This window comes from Malania oleifera, chromosome 13 (assembly GCF_029873635.1).
Source record: "Malania oleifera isolate guangnan ecotype guangnan chromosome 13, ASM2987363v1, whole genome shotgun sequence".
In the NCBI taxonomy this organism is placed as follows: domain Eukaryota; kingdom Viridiplantae; phylum Streptophyta; class Magnoliopsida; order Santalales; family Ximeniaceae; genus Malania; species Malania oleifera.
Window position 1 is genome coordinate 62289046 of NC_080429.1, and position 20363 is coordinate 62309408.

General features: G+C 38.1%; 1 protein-coding gene and 1 non-coding gene across 5 annotated transcripts in view; one reads left to right on the forward strand and one right to left on the reverse strand.

Moving 5' to 3' along the window:
• The window catches only part of LOC131146912 (uncharacterized), a 125112-nt gene that overhangs the window by 66774 nt on the left and 37975 nt on the right, over positions 1–20363 (reverse strand). For all 4 annotated transcript variants that reach the window (XM_058096757.1, XM_058096758.1, XM_058096759.1 and 1 more), the window contains 5 exons: positions 17629–17702; positions 17489–17524; positions 17304–17394; positions 16970–17029; positions 8405–8570 (listed from right to left, as the gene is read on the reverse strand). In XM_058096757.1, the coding sequence (XP_057952740.1) occupies positions 8405–8570; positions 16970–17029; positions 17304–17394; positions 17489–17524; positions 17629–17702 (427 nt within the window). The remainder of the gene's footprint in view (positions 1–8404; positions 8571–16969; positions 17030–17303; positions 17395–17488; positions 17525–17628; positions 17703–20363) is intronic.
• Positions 11653–11771, forward strand: LOC131146985 (5S ribosomal RNA). Its single transcript, XR_009134520.1, has one exon. It is a non-coding gene; the product is annotated as a 5S ribosomal RNA (ribosomal RNA).

Genomic DNA, 20363 nt, shown 5'->3' on the forward strand with positions numbered 1-20363 from the left:
ATTTTCCATTTGTTTCAATTTCTTGAGCTAAAATTTTTCTTCCCCATTCAATTTTGGTTGTAGGATCCAAAATATTCATGGATATCGTGCATGCAAAGGTTAGCAGACGAAAAGTTGGGAATATCCATGAGAATGATTCCGCACAAAGGGACTCTAACACCCCCCCCCCCCTTCTAAAAAAAAATCACCTCCTCAACATAAATTTTGCCATGTGGGAAGATTTCTCATTTGAGAGACTGCAACAAAAGACAATTATTGAATGCAAGTCTAGTAGGTGTTCTTTTCAATTATCCATCTAGGGATTTTGGTTAAAAATGAAATTCCTCAAGGAAAAACCATAAGAATTTGTGTGAATTTGAATCCTAATTGTTTTACAAGATTTTCATAGCTGCATATTTTTTGTAGCTAGAAAATTATTTGGTATGTCTAATGGTCTTGGAAGAAGGGTATTTAGCTGCAATGGCACGACCTATGTGCATACATCTATTGAATTCATATTAGGTGAAATAGCTAGATGTCTTCTAGCACTGTGTGTGCTTGAAAATTCCTTTTCAATGGATTGATCTTTTAGGTAGATGGTGTTTGCTTGCTATGTAATGCCTATGTGTGCATCTATTGAATTCCTATTATGCACAATAGCTACATGTGTTGTAGCACCATGTGTTGCTTGTACTTGTAATATTAGGAAAAATCTGAGCAAGTTGGGATTGTGTCTCCATAGGAAGAAAAACTCAAAAGCTCCAACGGGTATTTCTACTGACACAGTTTCTTGAGATGGAAATTGGCACTTGCTTGACATGGGGCTCCCATGTTGAAATGATATTGGAATGTATGCTATTTGAATGTCCTATATTGGTACCCTAGATAAAGAGATTACTTAGAATAGGGAATATATTCATGGTATTAATGTATGTGTGTGCATGTAAAAATCACATGTTGATATTGTATGAGGGTGGATTAACAATCTCTACTGAGCTCATGGTTGCTCACCCTATTTTCTTAACAATTTCATATTCGATTGGACTAAACGAAAGCTACACTTAGCTTTCTAAAAGCCTCTATCTTTTGACATTTACTACAATCTAGCAAGAAGAAACAAAGCATGTATTTTGTTGGCAAACATATTTGCTCCAAGAAGTATGGAATAGAACTGGTTTCATATGCAGAAAAAAAAAATGTTGTATATAAAGTGAATAAAACCCAATGTATAGAATCTTGGCAATGTAAATCCCTTTTGGTTGTATTACGATGTTGTGTTACTTGTACTCGAACAATGCCTTTTCATAAAATTATTTCTTTCCTAGGCTTTGTGCTTTCAATCATATTTTTGAATGAAGTTACGTCTGGTCAAAATATGGACGTGGCATACAGCCCACAAATCAGCCACCAATGACACAGACCACCACTGATGGGCTCCCCCAAATCCACCCCAAACACCTCCATGGCCTCCAGCTGCAGTCCCCAAATCGTAGCTACACCAATCAGTGTGCGGAATTGCAATCCCGCCTTCAATGTCACTCACAAACACAAGTCAGCCACAACACCACCGTCTAGTCCCTAAACCATAGCTGCAATTAAAATTTTTCACTTCCGTATTCATCAAAAGATCAAGAAACAAGAAGGGCAAGTGAAAACAGACAAATAGACAACACACACACACACACACCAAAAAAAAAATGTTGTGGAATGTTAGAGAGAGAAACTCTACCTTCTCTCTAGAAGGTGCATTCCTGCGAGTGATTAGGGTTGGGGTTGATTGATTTCTTCAATTTTTGTGGTTGACTGTTGGATTTGAAGTGGATCTGCATAATCAAAGGTTGCTGGATTTGTTTTCCATTGATTTACAGTTCCTGTTCGTGATTGATAGATCTGAGTTTTTTTTTTTTTTTTTCAAATTTCATTTTCCCGCTTATGTGGGTTTTGAAAATTTGAACTGTTCTTCTTGCTTCAATAGGTCGCAATCCAACAGCTAGGGCACAAAGATCTAAAGGAAAACAAGATAACATGAAGGAGAGGGTTTCAGATGCTCTGAAATATATTGTGTTCAAAGGGGGTAACGAGTTGGAATGGGCTTTGAAGAAGGATCATGAAATCCTCGAGGAATACACGAGAATGTCTAGAAGGCAGAGAATAAATTTCAAGAGTCTTAAGGACTTACACTCCCCTACTGCCCTCTTAGAGCTTCTTCAGCAACACCTGGGTCTCATTGCATGTTCCCCTTCTGGCTCGAAGGTGGCAGATGCTTCTGGTGACCTTGCTAAATCAACTCCGATGGTGCTTAATGGGAAAATAATGGAGGCGCTTGGCTTAATGGAAAGTGACTTGTTGTCTATTGAAAAGGTAAATCGTGGGAAAGAAATTGAAGGAAAGAGACTATGGGATGATGAGGACCCTTCGGTTCCTATAACTCTTGGTTTGAAAGACACTGTTGAGATGGGAAAAGAAAAAGGGAGTGAGGAAGCTCGAATGGACATGGAGGATGGGAGGGGCAATGAAAGGAAGGAACAGATGGATCAAGAAGGAAGAACTATAATCCATAATGATAAAAAAGTCCCCTGGTCTAACCTCTTTGCTCATAATCGAAATCCTCATTCCTGTTCTCCCATTCTAGCATTCCAGTCGGATGGTAACGGTGCGAGATTGCAAAACTCAGATTTGGCTAGGCCTGAGGACTCTTATCTCAAGTGCCTTGTGGGATATTTCATGGGGAAGTTTCCTTGTAAAGCTGCAATGAGTGCAGTGATGAGCTCCTAGAGAGCTAAATGTAATTATATTAGACATAGTGATCGATGGTTAGTGTTTAAATTCCAAAAAGAGGAAGATATGGATGAAGTGCTTCAAAGAGCCCCTTATGCAGTTTATGGTAGCACTCTGTTCATGAAAAGGATGCCTAAGAACTTTCAATTTGGGCCTGAACATAGGACTTCTCTTCCTGTCTGGGTCCAACTGAAGAATCTCCCAATCGAGATGTGGACTTCACTGGCTTTGTGAAGAATATGTTCAGAGTTGGGGAAACCTATGTGTGCAGACAAATTAACCACTATGCAAGCGAGGGTCTCTTTTGCCAAGGTCGTGGTGGAGATCGATGTAGCTAAAGAGATCAAACACTGTATAAAGGTCTGGCTGCCAGATGATGAAGAGATGTTTCAAGAGGAGGTTTATGAGAACCTCCCCAAGTATTGTTCCTTTTGCAGATCTATTGGGCATACTGTAAAATTCTGTGGGTTGAAGAAGGAAAAAGAAGGTACCTCTGGGTCGAAGATTTATGGGGTGAAGGAGTCCAACATTGGGAATAAGTCTGGTGTGCCTCAGAGTGAAAATCAAAAAAATGGGAAGCAAGATAAAGGAAAGGCGGTAAATGTTTCGAATAATTTGTTGCGGGGAACTGAAACCTGTGATCTTAATCAGGGGCAGCAGAAGGGTCCAGCTCCATGCAATGTCAGTTCAGATTGTAGTGAAGGGACTTCTCAGTTACAAAGTAAGACTGATAAAGGGTTGCACTTAAGACAGGAAAACGGCAGTGCTCAAAGGAATATTGATTCTGATTTATTTCCGGAAGCTGATTTTGGGAATAGATTTCAATTCCAACACCAAGATGGAATGTCTGATGAACATGTGGTTTTCCCTGAGAATGAGAGCAATAGTGCTCTAATTGCTGAGGAGGGAGTGGAAAATGATAAAGGAATGAAGCCTACTTATGGAAATATTTTGAAGGATGGAGAAAATCAGGGAGGAATAGGAGTTGAAAATAACCAGAGAGTGATTACTCAGGAAGGGGCAGGAATTCAGTGTAGTAAATGAATCAGGGCAGGATCAATTGGTTGATGATCAGAATCAAGAGGCAGTATGTGCCGAGCCAGCCAGTGGAGGTCCTAAGGTTGGTGCAAATGAGAAGGAAGTGAACCAGACTGGTAAGAATCTGAATGAGGAATGAGTAAAAAGTAAGAAAGCTGCAAAGAAGGGAGGGGCTATCAACAGTCAAAATAGGAAGAGGGGGTCAGGCTCCCAACCCGCATCATGAAGATATCCGCGTGGAATATTCGGGGCTTTAACAAGGCCCTGGAGCAAAATGGGGTTTTTGACCTAATGAAGAAAAATAAAATTGATGTTGTGTATAATAGAAACTAAACTATCTAATGATAACCTTATGAAATTAATGAATAAAAAGTTTCGTTTGTGGAAGCAGGTCAACAATTTTGAACACCATAGGGCTGGAAGAGTACTGGTGTTTTGGAATCCCCACAAAGTACAGCTGCAGGTGCTGGGAATGAATGCTCAGGTAATACATTGCCATGTTGTTTGTTCTATAACAGCAAACAGTTTTGATTTAAGCTTTGTTTATGGGTTTAACACGATTGTTTCCAGAAGACCTTTATGGTAGGATATTTTAGAATTTAGCCAGACATCTAATGTCCCGTGGCTGGTTATGGGAGATTTCAATTGTGTGTTAACAGGTAAGGAGAAGCAGAATGGTGCCCCTGTAACAGATTACAAAGTGAAGGATATTAATGACTGTTTCAATGAGGCAGGCCTTTCAGACTTGAACTCATCTGGGTGTTACCTCACTTGGGCGAATGGCAATGTGTGGTGTAAACTGGATAGAGCAGTAGTGAACCACAACTGGTTTTTATCTGGTTTTTCTGCTCACACTGAATTTCATTTCCCTGGAGTGTATTCTGATCACTCTTACTGAGTTGTTTCTCTGTTTGAGGAGGCGAATTATGGAAGGAGGCCTTTTAAGTTCTTTAATATGTGGGTGAGCCATAACAATTTTCAGGAAGTAATTAAAAAGGGCTGGGACCTGAATGTTCATGGGTATGCCCAATTCAGATTGGTGAAAAGGCTACAAGCACTGAAGCAACCTTTGAGGAATCTTAACTCACTGCACTTCTCTCATATTACAACAAGGGCAGAGTGTGCTATGGATGAAATGGTGGAGGTTCAGCAATTGCTTCATGACTCTTCTGGGGATTTGGAAATACAAAGGAGGTTGTTAGAAAAGAAAGTGGAGGCCAACAGACTAGCAGAAGCCAATAGACTATTCCTCTCCCAGCTGGCGAAGGCAAAATACCTAAGGGACAGTGATAAAGGGACCTCTTTCTTTCATGCTTTAATGAGAAGACAAGTTAACAGAAATCATATCTCTGCTGTAAAAAAAGGAAATGGTGTTAGAACTTCCTCTCAACAGCAAGTAGTTGAGGAATTCTGAGAGTATTACAAGAATCTTCTGGGCAAAGAGGAGATAACTAAGAATGTTGACCCACTGGTTGTAGCAAGGGGAAAGATTATCAATGCTGATCAGGCTGCTCAAATGATATCCCCTATTACTGATTAGGAGATTAAGAAGGCCTTGTTTAGTATAGGGGACAACAAGTCTCCAGGACCTGATGGATTTACAGCTTGTTTCTTCAAGAGAACTTGGAACACAACTGGAAAGGAGTTTGTTATGGCTGTCAAAGAATTTTTTGGAACTGGGAAATTACTGAAGCAAATTAACCATACGGTGATTGCTTTAATTCCTAAGTCGAAGCATGTGGATACTGTACAGAATTACAGACCCATCTCTTGCTGTAACATTATTTATAAGGTGATTACTAAGGTTATTGCAGGCAGAATTAAACCGTGTCTTGATGACATAGTGAATCCAGCTCAATCTGCATTTGTCAAGCACCAGAGCATGGTAGAAAATATCTATTTAGTCCAGGAGATTGTGAGGAAGTATGCAAGGAAGAGGGTTTCACCTAGATGCATGCTAAAGGTGGATTTCAAGAAAGCCTATGACATGATGTCCTGGAAATTTATTAAAGAAATGATGGTAAAGCTGAACTTTCCAGGGGTCTTGGTTAATTGGGTGACTCAATGTGTTACCACTACCAGCTACTCACTGTCCATCAATGGAGGATATCATGGTTTATTTGAAGGAAGGAAGGGACTTAGACAAGGGGATCCTCTCTCTCCCCTTCTGTTTGTGATTGGAATGGAGTACCTGTCTAGATTGTTATCTGGTTTGGAAAATAATAGGAAATTCAGATTTCACCCAAGATGTGAGCAGTTAAAAATTTCCCATCTTGCTTTTGCTGACGACCTGATCATGTTCTCAAGAGGTGATTCCAGTTCTGTTGAGGCATTATTAAACTGTCTGGAGGCTTTTTCGAAGTGCTCAGGGCTGTATGCTAACAATTTAAAATCCAACCTACTTCATGCTGGAGTCAAGGCAGTGGAGTTGGAGCAAATTAGAAGATTAACAGATTCCAGGAAGGGTGTTTTCCTTTCAGGTATTTGGGAATTCCTTTGGCAGCATCAAGGTTGAACAAAATACACTATGCTCCTTTGATCAACAGGATTTCTGAACTCCTCTGTGGCTGGCCATCTAAGACAATTTCCTATGCAGGTAAACTGGAGCTGGTAAATTCTGTTATACAGGGAGTAAAATGCTTTTGGTTAGCTATTTTTCCAATTCAAAAATCTGTCCTGGAACATGTGGTGAGATTGTGTAGATCATTCTTATGGGGAGGAAAGAAGAAGCCCCCGGTTGCTTGGAAAGAGCTATGTCACCCGAAAAAGGAAGGGTGTTTGGGGATATTTGATTTGAATGCTTGGAATAAAGCACTACTTACTCGAGCTTTATGGAATATACAAAGTAAGAAGGATTCTCTTTGGTCCAAATGGATTCATCAAATATACTTAAGGGACTCAAACTTCTGGGAAGCGGAGGCTAAGCATGATGATTCCCCTTTATTTAAAAAATTGGTGGAACTAAAGAATCACTTAATGCAGAATTGCGGGGATATCAGGACAGCTGAGATCCTTCTAAACCACTGGGTGGTAGATGGGCAGATTTCTTCACCATTGGCCTATGATTATTGGAGAAGCAAGGGGAGGACTGTTTTGTGGCATAAAGAAGTTTGGAATTGTGGCAGTATCCCAAAACATGTGTTCACCTTATGAATGGGAGTTAAAGGGAAATTATTAACAAGTGATAAAATCAAAGGGGAAGACATCAACTGGGAATGTGTGCTCTGTAATTCAGAGATGGAGACCAATGAACATCTATTCTTCTCATGCTGCTTCACTAAAGGGGTATGGGATCAAATCAGGGAGTGGCTGGGTATAACAAGGGCAATGTCCACTTTGAAATCTGCACTGAAATGGTTGCATAAGGAAGCTAGGGGTACGGGGATCCAATATATTGGGAAGAAGGTGTGCTTGGCTGCTACTGTGTATTTTATATGGCACTTCAGAAACAGGAGGAAGTTCGAAGGTAAGATGATCTCTTCCTCGGAGCTGATTGAAGTGATAAAAAGGTACACTTACAGAGCAATTTTTGATAAATTTAATATGTTTTACGATATCTGAATGCTTTCAGTTCTTCTGTAATTTTGAGATACCATGTTGGTTAGATAGGTAGATCTGATGGTCCTTCCTCTTGTTGATTTTGATCTGCAAGTTTGATATATCCTGGGTATGCCCAGCGTACTTGTACATATACAATTTTGATCAATATATTTACCTTTACTGATAAAAAAAAAAAAAAAGGAGAAAAGTGCATTGCAAACAAAGGAGGCACAAGGGGAATATGTTTCTAAGTGGGGAAAACAATGTTACAACTTTTATTTTTGTTTTAACAAATAAAACCAAGAAATTTCCTATATTACATGACAGTTCAAAAATGATAACAATCATTTTTTGAATTGACTTATTTTTTCAAACTTTTAGAAATGATGAATATTTTATCTTAATTAAATTTATATTCCCATGTTCATTTTATTTAGGTTTTAATTAAAAATTTTATGTATAATGAACGGTTTGATCCACAAAATTCAATGCTGGATATTAAAGTACTCAAGGAACAGGTTGTTACAACAAACAAAAACCATAAAAATCTGGTTTTCAGTTCTTGCAAAAGCCGACAATAAAACCTGCGATGTAAAAAAGGCATTGCTATAACATCTTTCTTCATTGCAAATCAATGAAAACAGAAAACATAAGGTGATACCAAAGAACACCTAGTTTTGAGATTATTTTCTCAGTTTTCAGTTCTTGTTTCTTGTTTTTCATTTTTAAAATTCTTGACAGTGAATCTAAACAACACCATATTTATTCCAAACAGAACCAGAGCGCAACTTTTTTCTGCTTCAACACAAGGACATTTCCCCACTAAGTCAACTTATCCCAGCTGATTAAAGTTGACTTCGTTTTGCCATACTGATCTATATACAAGCATATCTATCTTAAGTTCAATCTCCAAATATTGCATGAAAATGTGAAAATAACCAACCATTGCATTTAAAATCTGCAAAGTATGAAAAATGGACCATAAGTTCATGACAAATGAAAAAAAAAAAAACAAGTAAGCACGATTACATGCGCACATTTCTCACATGTAAAAAAAATTGGAAATTACCAACAGATCCTTTCTCTTTATTAATATGTTGACATAAAGCAAAGGAATTGAGTGTCCCAATTGCAGCCATAGCTGAAACAACATCTGATCTCTTCACTGGCAATGTTATAATTTTTCGATGCTTGGGTGGTAATTGCACTAGCACATGCTCCTTCAAACGCCGTATCTATAAAAGATATAAATACAACTAAGAATTGACCAAACTTTTGCCAAAAGACCAGAAATAATCATAAGATTAAAATTCATGACATTTTGACCATTTAAAGAGAGAAAGCAACAGAGATTACCGCATTAACACAAAAAGATGAACAGTCTCATTTGACTTGCCACAGCATACAAATATATGGGCTTAGGACCTTATAAGGTCTCCCTACTGTAGCAAGTTATTTCTATTAATCCTATTGAGACCTAGAGTCCAGATCAAAGCTTAAATCATAAAGAACCTTGCTTGCAAACAGCTTAATCGAAAGGGAAAGGACTAGGATTTGAACGTTTTAGGAGGTGAGTCAAGAAACACCCCAAAAAATCACCAACCAGCCTCATAGTAGGAACAAAAGAATCCACCACGTCCAGTAAGGAAGTAAGCTCATCAACCTCTCTTTCATTTAGAGCTATCAAAAAAAAAAAAAGGATGTCCCATGAAAGAGAGCCCCACTCTGAAAAAGACAAAAGCTAAAAATTGGTGCATTATGAACAGTAGAAAGTCTAACAGCTCCAACGAAGTCTCTCCCAAACATTACCACTTCCTTTACCCATTCCGATGAATTCTGCACTTATGTTAGTAACCTGGTGCCATAAGCAATTAACCTCTAAAGGGAACCTCCAGAAAGATTTCCCAATTAAAGAGATATTTTTAGATACCGTACTACCAAGCCTCAATCCGTCAAATTTAGGTATCCAACTACATCTTAGCTAACAAGGTGATGCCTCTCATTCTCCCTTTTACCAAACTAAAGGAAGTCTCTCATAATTCACACCCACCACCCTCATGGGGATTCTAAAAAGAGATAGAAACTAAACAGGGTTATTAGAAAGAGAAGTGCGTATGATCCTACCCGCAACAATAACCATACTTGTATCCTCCCTACTCTCAATCATTGGATCCCAAAAAGTTGTAGACAAAGCATGAACCCCTAAAGGAAGACCTAAAAATGATAAAGGCCAACCCAAAGAGTCGCAACCATCTAGAGACTTGAAACCCTTTAAGTCGCCATCACTTAAAATAATGACAGTCCCCCCACTTTTGAATATATATATATATATATATATCTTTAAGCTGAGGTCATCTCAAAAAATTCTTAATGGATCTTGCAAAATTTCCCAACAATATTCTGCAACAAGAAAATAGTATGATATTCAAACTGAAGATGAGACACCTCCTTCTCCTCCCTCCCAATCAATAAAACCCAAATCACCCCAAGACCTAAGCATGTGAAATCACCCTACTCAACTCATCAACCATCTAAGTGAACAAAAAAGGAGAGAAGGATCCCCTTATCATAACTCTTAAGAAACCCTAAATGAGTTCCTAGGCTGACCATTAACAATCTCCAGCAAATTTTAGTTGAGCTAAGACCTCTCATTGAATTTGTCCGCACTGCCCCAAAGCCCTTACACATTGCATATCAAGAAAGATCTAACGAAAATTTTGAGATACAAACTTCCAAGGACTCAATTAAGTAATATTAACCTTATTCATCAGCATTGTAGGAAGGTCCACAAATTAATTACCATTGTAACATCTTAAGAAATGGTCTCTCTTTGCCAAGTGTACTTTGACAAAAGCTTCAATCGATCTTCTCAAAAATAATGGCCATCCATTGTTGATAAAATGCGGCATTCTAGTTAGGTTGAGAGGTTGGTGTGTGAGGTAGATTATCCCTGGAGGCTCACAAACCCCTGAAGAGAATTTCCCTAATTCCCCACACAAATCCACTGAACCAGAACTGTCTCCAATACCAATTGATGCTACTCTTAAGTCCAAAAATTAAAAAAGCTTAAGAGAACTGCTGAATGCAACTTTGAACAACCATTTCAAAAGATTCAAGAGCTGCCTTAGCAAGGAAAACATACCACCTTTAAAATATTGATATAAGGGATGTAAATCTCTCTAAAAGACCCTTGAACAGAAGCCTAACTTACCTTTTTTAGATTCAAAAAAAAAAAAAGAAATAGTGTTGAACTGAGAAGAAAGTACAAAAAAGGAGCATAAGAAATCTTCCTTAGAAAATGTAAGACTCAAAAAAAAATTATCAAAAAAAAAAACATTTCCCAGCAGTCACGCTGCAATTCTGAAAAAAAAAAAAAAGCTCCTGTGAAGCAATTAGCTACTAAAGGCCACAATGAAGCCAAATTCTGAATTCCATCCCAAAGCATAGACGAAGACATCTGCTTTCCAATGAATATATGTGTGTTCCCCAGAAACATAAATTAGTTAAAACCTGCATGACTTAAACACTCAATGCCGACTAACCAACTTAAAAGGAACGTGAATAACAAACAAATAAAAGAAGAGCAGTATACAGAAAAGTAAAGCCAGAGTCAGGACATAAAGCTGACTCAAAACGCATCAATCATCCCATGCTTTACATCCAAGTCAAGACCATAAGAGTGATGTACTTACCCACAATAGAACGCAATACCACAACCTCGCCACTTCAGAGTCCTAGCGTGAGTGGTGAGCCACTTTGGAGCCCTAGCCCGCAACCACAATCTCACCATGACCTCCGTAGTTTGAGCCACTTCAAGGAGTCTTTGCTTGTAAAAAGACCCAGTCGACCAGACCTCCCAACCACCAAGCTTTGTTCTTCTGTTTGAGGATTCTCCCTCAAGGCTTCAACTCTTCATCTACAAGCAGCAGTTGCAGGTCACACACAATTGTCCCCTCTATCATGCAAAGTGACGCACAATGATAGGTGGCTGTGGAAACGAAATCATTCAACTTGGTTCATGATGGAGAAATGTCAATTTTCTCAGGATTAACAAATACCATAAGATGAGAAGTGTTCCCATTTTCCTCCTCATTTCTTGGATTGACTACTGGTCCAATAAACAAACTCTTAAGTTGGCATCAAAGGAAGAGGGATGGGGATAAAAACCTTAATGCTCCAACTAAAATAGAATGAGTGTGTAAGGTTCCTTGCTCCATCCAAAATCAGCAAAGGAGGCAAATCACTTTCTAGAAGAGTTCAACTAAAGGATGGCAGATTGTATTATTCAGACAAATGATGAAGAAATCCTTTCTAGGTGGGTGCGATCATACCAGCACTAATGCACCGGATCCCATCAGAACTCCGCAGTTAAGCATGCTTCAGCGAGAGTAGTACTAGGATGGGTGACCTCCTAGGAAGTCCTCGTGTTGCACCCCTTTAAAAAAAAAAAAAAAAAAGATCCTTTCTAGGTGCAATCAAAGACCCATCATGTTTGGTTCTTAGAAAAAACCTCAAATTCATCTGCCCCATGGCGTGGCAAAGAATGTTTTTCCCTCTCCGCAAACACAACATCTATTCCCGAGGAGTAAGTGGGCTCCAACCCTCACTCCAGCCACCACATTAGCATTTCCCCTTAAGTAAACAGTAAAAATGGAGACAACGAGTGCACCCATCTGCTCATCCGCTAGACTGGTTGCTGGAGACTTGAAGTACAGGAGGCAGCTGGATCCTCCTCAGGGCATTTTTTTAAATTGGTAGTCCATCCCTTCCTGGGCCCAAAGTTGTCAAATGTTTCAGACTTTGTTGGGAGTCTATCTACAGGCTCATTTGCTTCGCCTGCCCCTTCCAGCCCAAATCCAAGGCCTTTTACTCCATTGTTTTAGAACAAACTCCCAAAGTTTCCCCCTGCCCCTCTTAATCCAGGGCCCATCTTACACCCTGCTCCACCAAGGGAGTTTGGACTCTTTTCCCCTAACACTCTTCTCCATAGCCCAGCAGCAGCGACACGTTCGGAGAAGGAAGAAACCAACTTAGACACCCCTCCAACTCCAAGGAATCTGGCTGATGCTCAGGAGGTGAAAGATGTTTTGCAAAACCCCACTCACAGCAACCCGATCCAAAACTTGCCTTGATCCCAGTGAGCGAAAAGGCACTCTTTGACTTCAATTAAGTGGACACGAAAACACAAAATTTTGAGGATTGAAAAGGTGCAGACAGTGACAGTGATCACCAAGGACTATATGTCTAAATGGCTCTCCACTTCTCCAGAATGTTAAGATGGTGAGCAAGGCCATTGGAATATCTTTTGATGGTTTTGAGAGCAAAGCTCTAAGCTTATTTGAAGAGATTCAAAGAGATAAAAGAAAAAGGAAAGGAAAGGAAAGCAGACAAAACTATAGGAGGAATGTTTATAGCAGCAAAAAGAAAGATAAAAGTAGGAATTGAAACGACTTGAGTTTCTGTTAACTATGATAGAAACGAGATCTTTTTAGATCCTGAGGTGGCTGGCTGCAGCAGCGGATATTTGTTGGACTTATGACTTTAAAACTCTCATTTGTAATGCCAAGGGCCTCAATGATAAAGCCAAAAGTATATTGTGAATAGTTTTTTAAAAGAATGGAAAAGAATGTGATATATCTGCAGGAAACAAAACTAGACTCCATAGACAGGGATATGGTTACCAGTATCTATGGACAAAACAGCAACCGCTGGATTCACCTAAGGGATGACAACAATGCTGGGGGATCCTAATCTTGTGGAAGGAAAATATTGTTGAACTGGTTGGGCATATAAGCAGAATCTTCTTGGTGTCCTGTCTCTTCAAGAAGTCTCCTAAATCTTTATGGGTGTGTATGGACCAATTGAAGGCCCTTCCAGTGATTTACCATGAGCTATATGAAGCTAAAAAAAAAAAATGGGATGTTCTGCAAGTTATTGGAACAGATTTTAAAAAGATGCTCTTCCCAAACAAAAGGTTCAGAGGAACTTCAGATGCAAGAATAACAGATTTTAGGGACTTTCTTCACCTGAAACCTGTTATTGATCTCCCTCCCTCAAGAATTAGCATGTTTTTAATCTCAATAAGCAGGGAGTAGTATTTCCCCAGTTACCCAAAAGCTCCTCCTAGGCTGACCTCAAACCGCCTTCCTCACTTCTAAGACATGGGAGGAATTAAGTGGGGGCCAACTCCCTTTCGCTTTGAAATATGTGATTTTAAGCAAGAAGGTTTTGACCAGCTCATCAAGGAGTGGTGGTCTGCTTCACTCTTTGAAGGCTTTGCAAGTTTTGTTCTCATGTCCAAGCAGAAAGACATTAACAGAAAAGTCAAATGGTGGAATAAAAGCACTTTGGTGATATTCATGCAAAGAAGGAAACCACCATGAGGAGAATCTAGGATCTTGATGCTGCAGAACTTTCTCAAGGCCTTAACAAGGAAGACAAAAATGGACCCTCTTGAGAAGAGAATTATCCCAGAATTTATATGGAAGAAATTGCATGGAGACAAAATTCTAGAGGCTTATATCTTAAAGAAGTGGACCACAACACCAAATTCTTCCATCACAGCCATTGCGCATAGGAGATACAGCACCTTGAACAACGTCATCATCAATTGTCAAACTTCTAATGGAGGGGACATCAAAGAAGGCATTTGCAATTTCTTTGAAACCGTTTACTCCAAGCCTTCAGCATGGAGACCTCAGGTTGAGGGGTTAAGCATCAACAGAATATACAACTCCACTGCGAACACTCTTTTAGCGATGAAGAAATCCTTTTTGCTCTTAAAAATTGCAATGGTGATAAACCTCCAGACCCCAATGGCTTCACCATGACTTTTTTTCAAGCAAATAGACAGGTTCTCAAGGCTGATTTATCAAGGTCTTTGATGATTTCCATTCAATGAAAGATTTGTGGACAGCATGAATTCCACCTTTATTGTGTTGATCCATGGGGGCTGTCAACATTAAAGATTTTCGTCCAATTAGCTTGATTGGTAGTGTTTACAAGCTCCTAGCCAATGTTCAGGAAAAAGTCAATCACAGAAGTCAAAGGACAGCACCAACATGCCTTTGTTTAAGGGAGGTAAATCAGGGATGTTTGTCACTCTGAAGCTGGAAAGGGTGGAATTGCCTGCAAATTCAAATTTTAAAAAATAAAAAATAATATATATATCTTCTGACCATGTTTTCTGGGATTTCTTTCTTTATAAAAAAAAAAAAGGTTTTGGGAGCATTTGTTGCAAGTGGATTGAGCAGTGCACCACCACTCCATGTGTCTCATTTCTAGTCAAATGCTGCCCTTAAAGATTTTTTCATTCCCCCAGGGAGCTTACGGCAAGTAGATCCCTTTCTCCCTTGCTCTTCATCATTGTCATGGAGGTTGTCAGCCTCTTGCAGCAACATTCCTCAAGATGACTCTTAAAAGGCTAACGGAGGAAGAAAGTACGAGGAAGCTGGAAATTTCTCACCTCTTCTTCATGGATGATACCATGATTTTTTGCAAGGCAGAAGCTCATTACATTCTTAATGTCATATGCTTAATACTTTGTTTCGAAACAATCTCTGGTTGGAATTCATTAGCATAAAGAGTGAGCTCATTCCCATTGGAAATGAGAATGATGGCAATCTCTGGGCTGGTATCATGGTTAGTAAGCTGGGGACATTTCCTTTCAAACTGGTCTCCCTCTGGGTGCAAAGTTCTAGTATCGAAAGACATGAAAAAAAAAAATTGGCTGGTTGGAAGCATAACTAAATCTCTAAAGGTGATAGACTCACTCTTATCAAAAGAACTCTCTCCAACATCCCAATTTGCCTCATGTCCCCTTCCCCATCCCTTGTCCTAGGGGGTGTAAGTGAGTCAAGCTTACTCACAAGCTACTCAGACTCGACTTGTCCCCTAACTCCACTCAACTCAATTTTACCGGAATTTGAGTTGAGTTCGAGCTCAATAATAGTACTCAAGTCAAGTTTCGAGCCTAATTGATCTTTTCAATTTTTTTATTTTTATATTATATATGTCATATAATATATATTATATAAATATATTTAATATTATATGTACATTATATATATTTATATATATATATATATAATATTAATTCATAATTGAGTCGAACTTGAGTTTTATGAACTTTTAGTCGAGTCAAGTTCAAGTTTAACAATTATGAAATCAGTCGAATTTGAGTCGAGTTTCGAGCTTAACATTTTTTAGTCGAGTCGAGTTTGAGTATTTTACTATGTCAACTTGACTCGAATACACCCCTACCTTATTCTATGGCCAAAAGACTAGAAGACGATCGAAAAACACTTCTTCACGTACATACAAATGAGGTTTCTAAATTCCACTTAGTCAAATGGGATGTTGTCAAGAAGCCAATCCCAAGAAGTAGTCTGGGTCTCAAATCTCTCACTTCCCTCAACAAGGCCCTGTTGGGCAAGTGGCCGTGGAAATTCATGAACGAGAAAGAGTTGCTGTGGGGAAAGATCGTTGCTTTAGAGCATGGCCCCAATCACAAGGTTAAATTTCCAATGAGCCCAAGCACTCCATGAGATCAGTGTATGGAAATCAGTTAGGAAGGGATGGGAGGATTTCTTCACTCTCCATCACTTGCATGTTGGAAGTGGGAACAACATCTTCTTCCGGCATGACTGTTAGGCAGCACATCTCCCCTGAGTTCTTAATACCCTACAATCTTCAACCTTCCCAGTAACAAAGATTCTTTTGTGAGTAAATATGTGGACCATTCCATCAACAGGGCAGCAAAGAAAATTCCTTTTGTTTGAAGTGCTCATGATTGGGAGCTTGATGATTTTGCTGATTTTTATGGATGCCATTTCAGAATTGTTCTCAATAGGATAACTACGGATGTGTCCATATGGAGGCTCAATAGAAATGGTTACTGTACAGTCAGGTCCTTCTACTAGCAACTGGACAGGCACTCTGATGCCAGACCTGATTCCCTTGGAAAGCCATTTCGAACACTCTTGCACCAGCCAAAGCTACTTTTTTTTTGCTTGGGAGGCAGCTTTGGGGAAGATTCTTGCACTCAATATTCAGAGAAGGGGTTTCACCTCGGTCAACAGATGCTTTCCCTACAAAGTTGATGCTGAAACTGTGCCCCTGGACCAGAATTTTGTGGAATCTGACCTTCGATATATTGGGACAGAATAGGGTCACTGCTGAATCAGTGGGAAAGTATATCTGCACTTGGAAAGGTATTTCTGCGAATAGAGAAAAGAAAAAAAGGCTTGTCATTGATCCCTCTCACTATCTTTTGGTATTATGTAGAGAGAGAGAAATGCTAGAGCTCATGAAGGAACTTCTACTTCTTCCGCAAACCTCAAGAATAGATGGCTCTCTATGTTTTCCTCCTGGTTAATTGGGCAGTACATGCTGGACACACTTAATTTTCAATCTCTTAGGAATACTGTCACACTGTTAATAGTTCACTTTTGTTTTTTTCCTCTCCTCTCCTGCGTGTAAAAGGGGGTGCATGATTGGTGCCCCTTTGCAAATTCTTTTTTTGCTTATTAAAGAAAAAACAGTTATGCCAATATAAAATCATTAACTTAAAATATGAAGTTAAGTCTTGATGAAAGTCAGCATCACATTAAGCATATAGAGAACAAGAGCATACCATAACAGTTTGCTTAAGTAACACATTCAACTCCTCCAAACGAATACCCTTTGAGAAATCCTGCAATTATGGTAAGTGAAATTTCTTAAATCTTAATTGTTACAATCAACTGTAGGCAAGAATAGTGTTAATGTTGGTGTACAGACAAAAAGCTCTATGAGTGAAAGTGACAAAGTATTCGACTGTATCATCCAATAAGGACAGGCCTTCCAGGATGCTCAATAAATGCATGCATCTTTATTACAACACAATTGACTACAGCATAGCACAACCAGTTTGTGTACGCTATTTTAAGGAGTAAAAACTGCTTTCTAAGAACAAGCTTGAAGAGTACCTGGAAAATTTTCTCTCGAGAAGCCCGGGCAAATTTGACATCACAATAAGTTTTTGCAAACTCGTATTTATTCTTTCCCAGTAAACCAGGCCTAAACAAAAGAAGCATGTCAATTAAAACTAAAACACATAATCGTCAGAAAAAGTATAATAATCACGTCCATAAAATTGCGAAAGAGAACTTGCCATAACATATTTATTTGATGGAAAATGTCATAAGGCCTGTTATCACCTAGGAGGATATACAAAGTCATATATTAGAATGAACTGGAATGCTTTAACAACAACCTAAGCAAATGCACATGAGCTGTGCTCCATGATACAACCTTGACAAAGAAGGTGTCCCTGATAACAGAATTATGCGTTTGACCTTGGATGCCAAATCAAGTACAACTTTGATCTGTTCAAAAAACACAATAAATTAGAACATAAAGTAAAGAACATTCTGTGAGTAAAAGAATCAAAAACAATAGAACAGATATCAATGAACAAATAAATGGAAAATGATATAGAAATAAATGTGAATTCACATGTGAACCACCATTATCTTATGGTTGTGCACATTGGTATGTTAAAGCTAAGCATTAGAAACTCATTTGCCTTAAGTGAATCCTTGTCTTTTCTCATTTATCTACCCTTAATGATAATCCAATTTCAGATTCCAATTTCCTGCAAATAGGCGGACAATCTTGGCACTTTAATTTTGTGACAGAAAGCAGATAGCAACAACCTGAAAAGCCATTGCGCACTAGCTGGTAGTATAGTGGTATAATAAGGATGACAGGGACACAGATGATATGCCCATTTGTTGAATGTGCTTGATTCTTTTGATATTCACTCAGGATGAGAAATAAAAATTTAGTTTCAAGATTCCTATGGGTTTCTTTCTTTGCAAATCTTTCTTTTCCCATTTGATTCAGGTTCCTAGTGGTAATCCTCTTTTCTTTTTTTTTTTGGATAGAAAAAGAAAAGATGTTATTAGGAGGACAGGAATAAACATACAAAAGGATAAGAAATTTCCCCAATTAAAAATAAAATCCAAAAGAATACAAAGCGCAGTCAAGCTAGTACACCTACTTCTCCCCCCACCCCCCACCCCCCATCCTTTTACCTAAAAAACTAAAACTCCTTCAAAGATAAAGGCTTTACTTGGATTGTGATCCTTAATAAAATCAATACTAATAACTTGCTTCAAAAACAAACACCAAATACAGCCATCTCACTGGATATATAAATCCTTTGGTTTAGCAGTGACAAGACTTGTTCACATATGTTCTTACATTGCCCTTTGCTTGGGTTCTTTTGAATAATTTGTGTTAATAGTTCTTTTTTGTTTCTGCCAGCATTACCTTCTTTGAGTCTACACCATACGACTCATACTATTCTGTCCCTCAGTGCTTCAGACCTCAATGAGCCTCTTCCTCTACCTAATCTTCCAAATTCTAGGGTTCTTTTGATATGTGTGCTATTTGAATGTCTTGTGATGGTAACTCTAGCTGAAGCGATTGCATAGAATAAAGAGTGTGTTCATGCACAATATGATTAAGCATGCATATGCAGAAATCATATCTTAAAATATTGAAATCCTTGTATGAATAAGAGGAATTAAGAATGTCTACTGAACTCGCGGTTGCTCACCCTACTTCTAGAACAATTTCATATTCAACTATACCAAAGGAAAGCCCTACATTTTGACATATACTACAGGTTGACAGGAAGACACAATACCAATGTTTGTTAGCAAGCATATTTAGTCTAGGGAGTGTAAAAATGTTGTATACAAAGTATAGCCCAATGTAAAGAGCTTGCCAATGAAAGTAAAATTCTTTTTTCTGGTTGCTTTTATGAAATACATGTATATATCTTGTTTTTTAACAAATACTCACTCTTAACGGTCTTATTATTTGCTTTCAAAGGACTGTTTTTCAAAACAAATTCTTCCCTAAGCCTGGTGCCTCCATTGGATTTTTGATAGAGTCACGATCGATCACGTGCCAAAAATATGAACATGTTAGTGGCATCAGAGCTTTGGTTACGTTGGGCCTAACTTAGAGAAAGAGAGAGCAAGATAAATATTGATTTGAGTACCATGTGGTTGAGTCTTTTGACTTGCATGTGGTTACGTCATTTGTAGGGTATCTTAGGTGGATTTAAGAATATGCATGAGTACAATGAATACAACAATTTGTAAGATAATGTGCATTAAACAAATTTAGTTAATGTAAATGAAATTCATAAATTTAAATATTATTTATTATACAAAAAATGATAATTTGGACATGAATGGTTAAATAAAACATTGTTGTAAGTTTATTTTTTCATATAATTTCAAAAGCACATGTAATAATATTTTGTTTCAATAAAAAAATTAAAAAACAAATTAAAAGAGAAATTTCAATTAACTCCTAAATCTCTCATTTGAATTCCGAGAAAATTTCATTGCATAATTAAAATTTCGACAAGTTTTTTCTAAAATTTCGAGATTTCGATAAATTTCAAATGATTTCATAGAGATTTCGATGAAACTTATGCAAGACAGAAGTCGACTACCACTTTGATTTCAAGGGTGACGGAAACAATTTCATGGAAATTTAAGACCATGTCTCTAGGTCAATAAAAACGATATGCAAGTCCTTCTTTTTCCCAAACTTTTCCATTAACCTTTTTAAAAGATAAATAGCTTCTATTCCCAATCTCCCAAGCATAAAACCAAATTGATTCTTTAAAACTCTCGTTTCTAGTCTTATTCTTTGTTCCATTATTCTTTCCTATAGTTTCATCATATGACTCATAATCTTAATTCCACAATAATTATTACAATTTTGCATATCACCTTTGTTTTGGTATAAAAGTATTAACATGCTTTTCCTCCATTCCTCCAACTTTTCTTGGTTTTTTTTATAATACTACTGAATAGACTAGTTAATCATATACTCCCTTTATCCCCTAAACATTTCCAGACTTCAATTGTTATGTTATCTGGTCATAAATTTCCCACTTCTCATCTTTCATAAAGCCATCTTAACTTCAAGGACTCTAATTTTGCAAATAAATCTCCTAA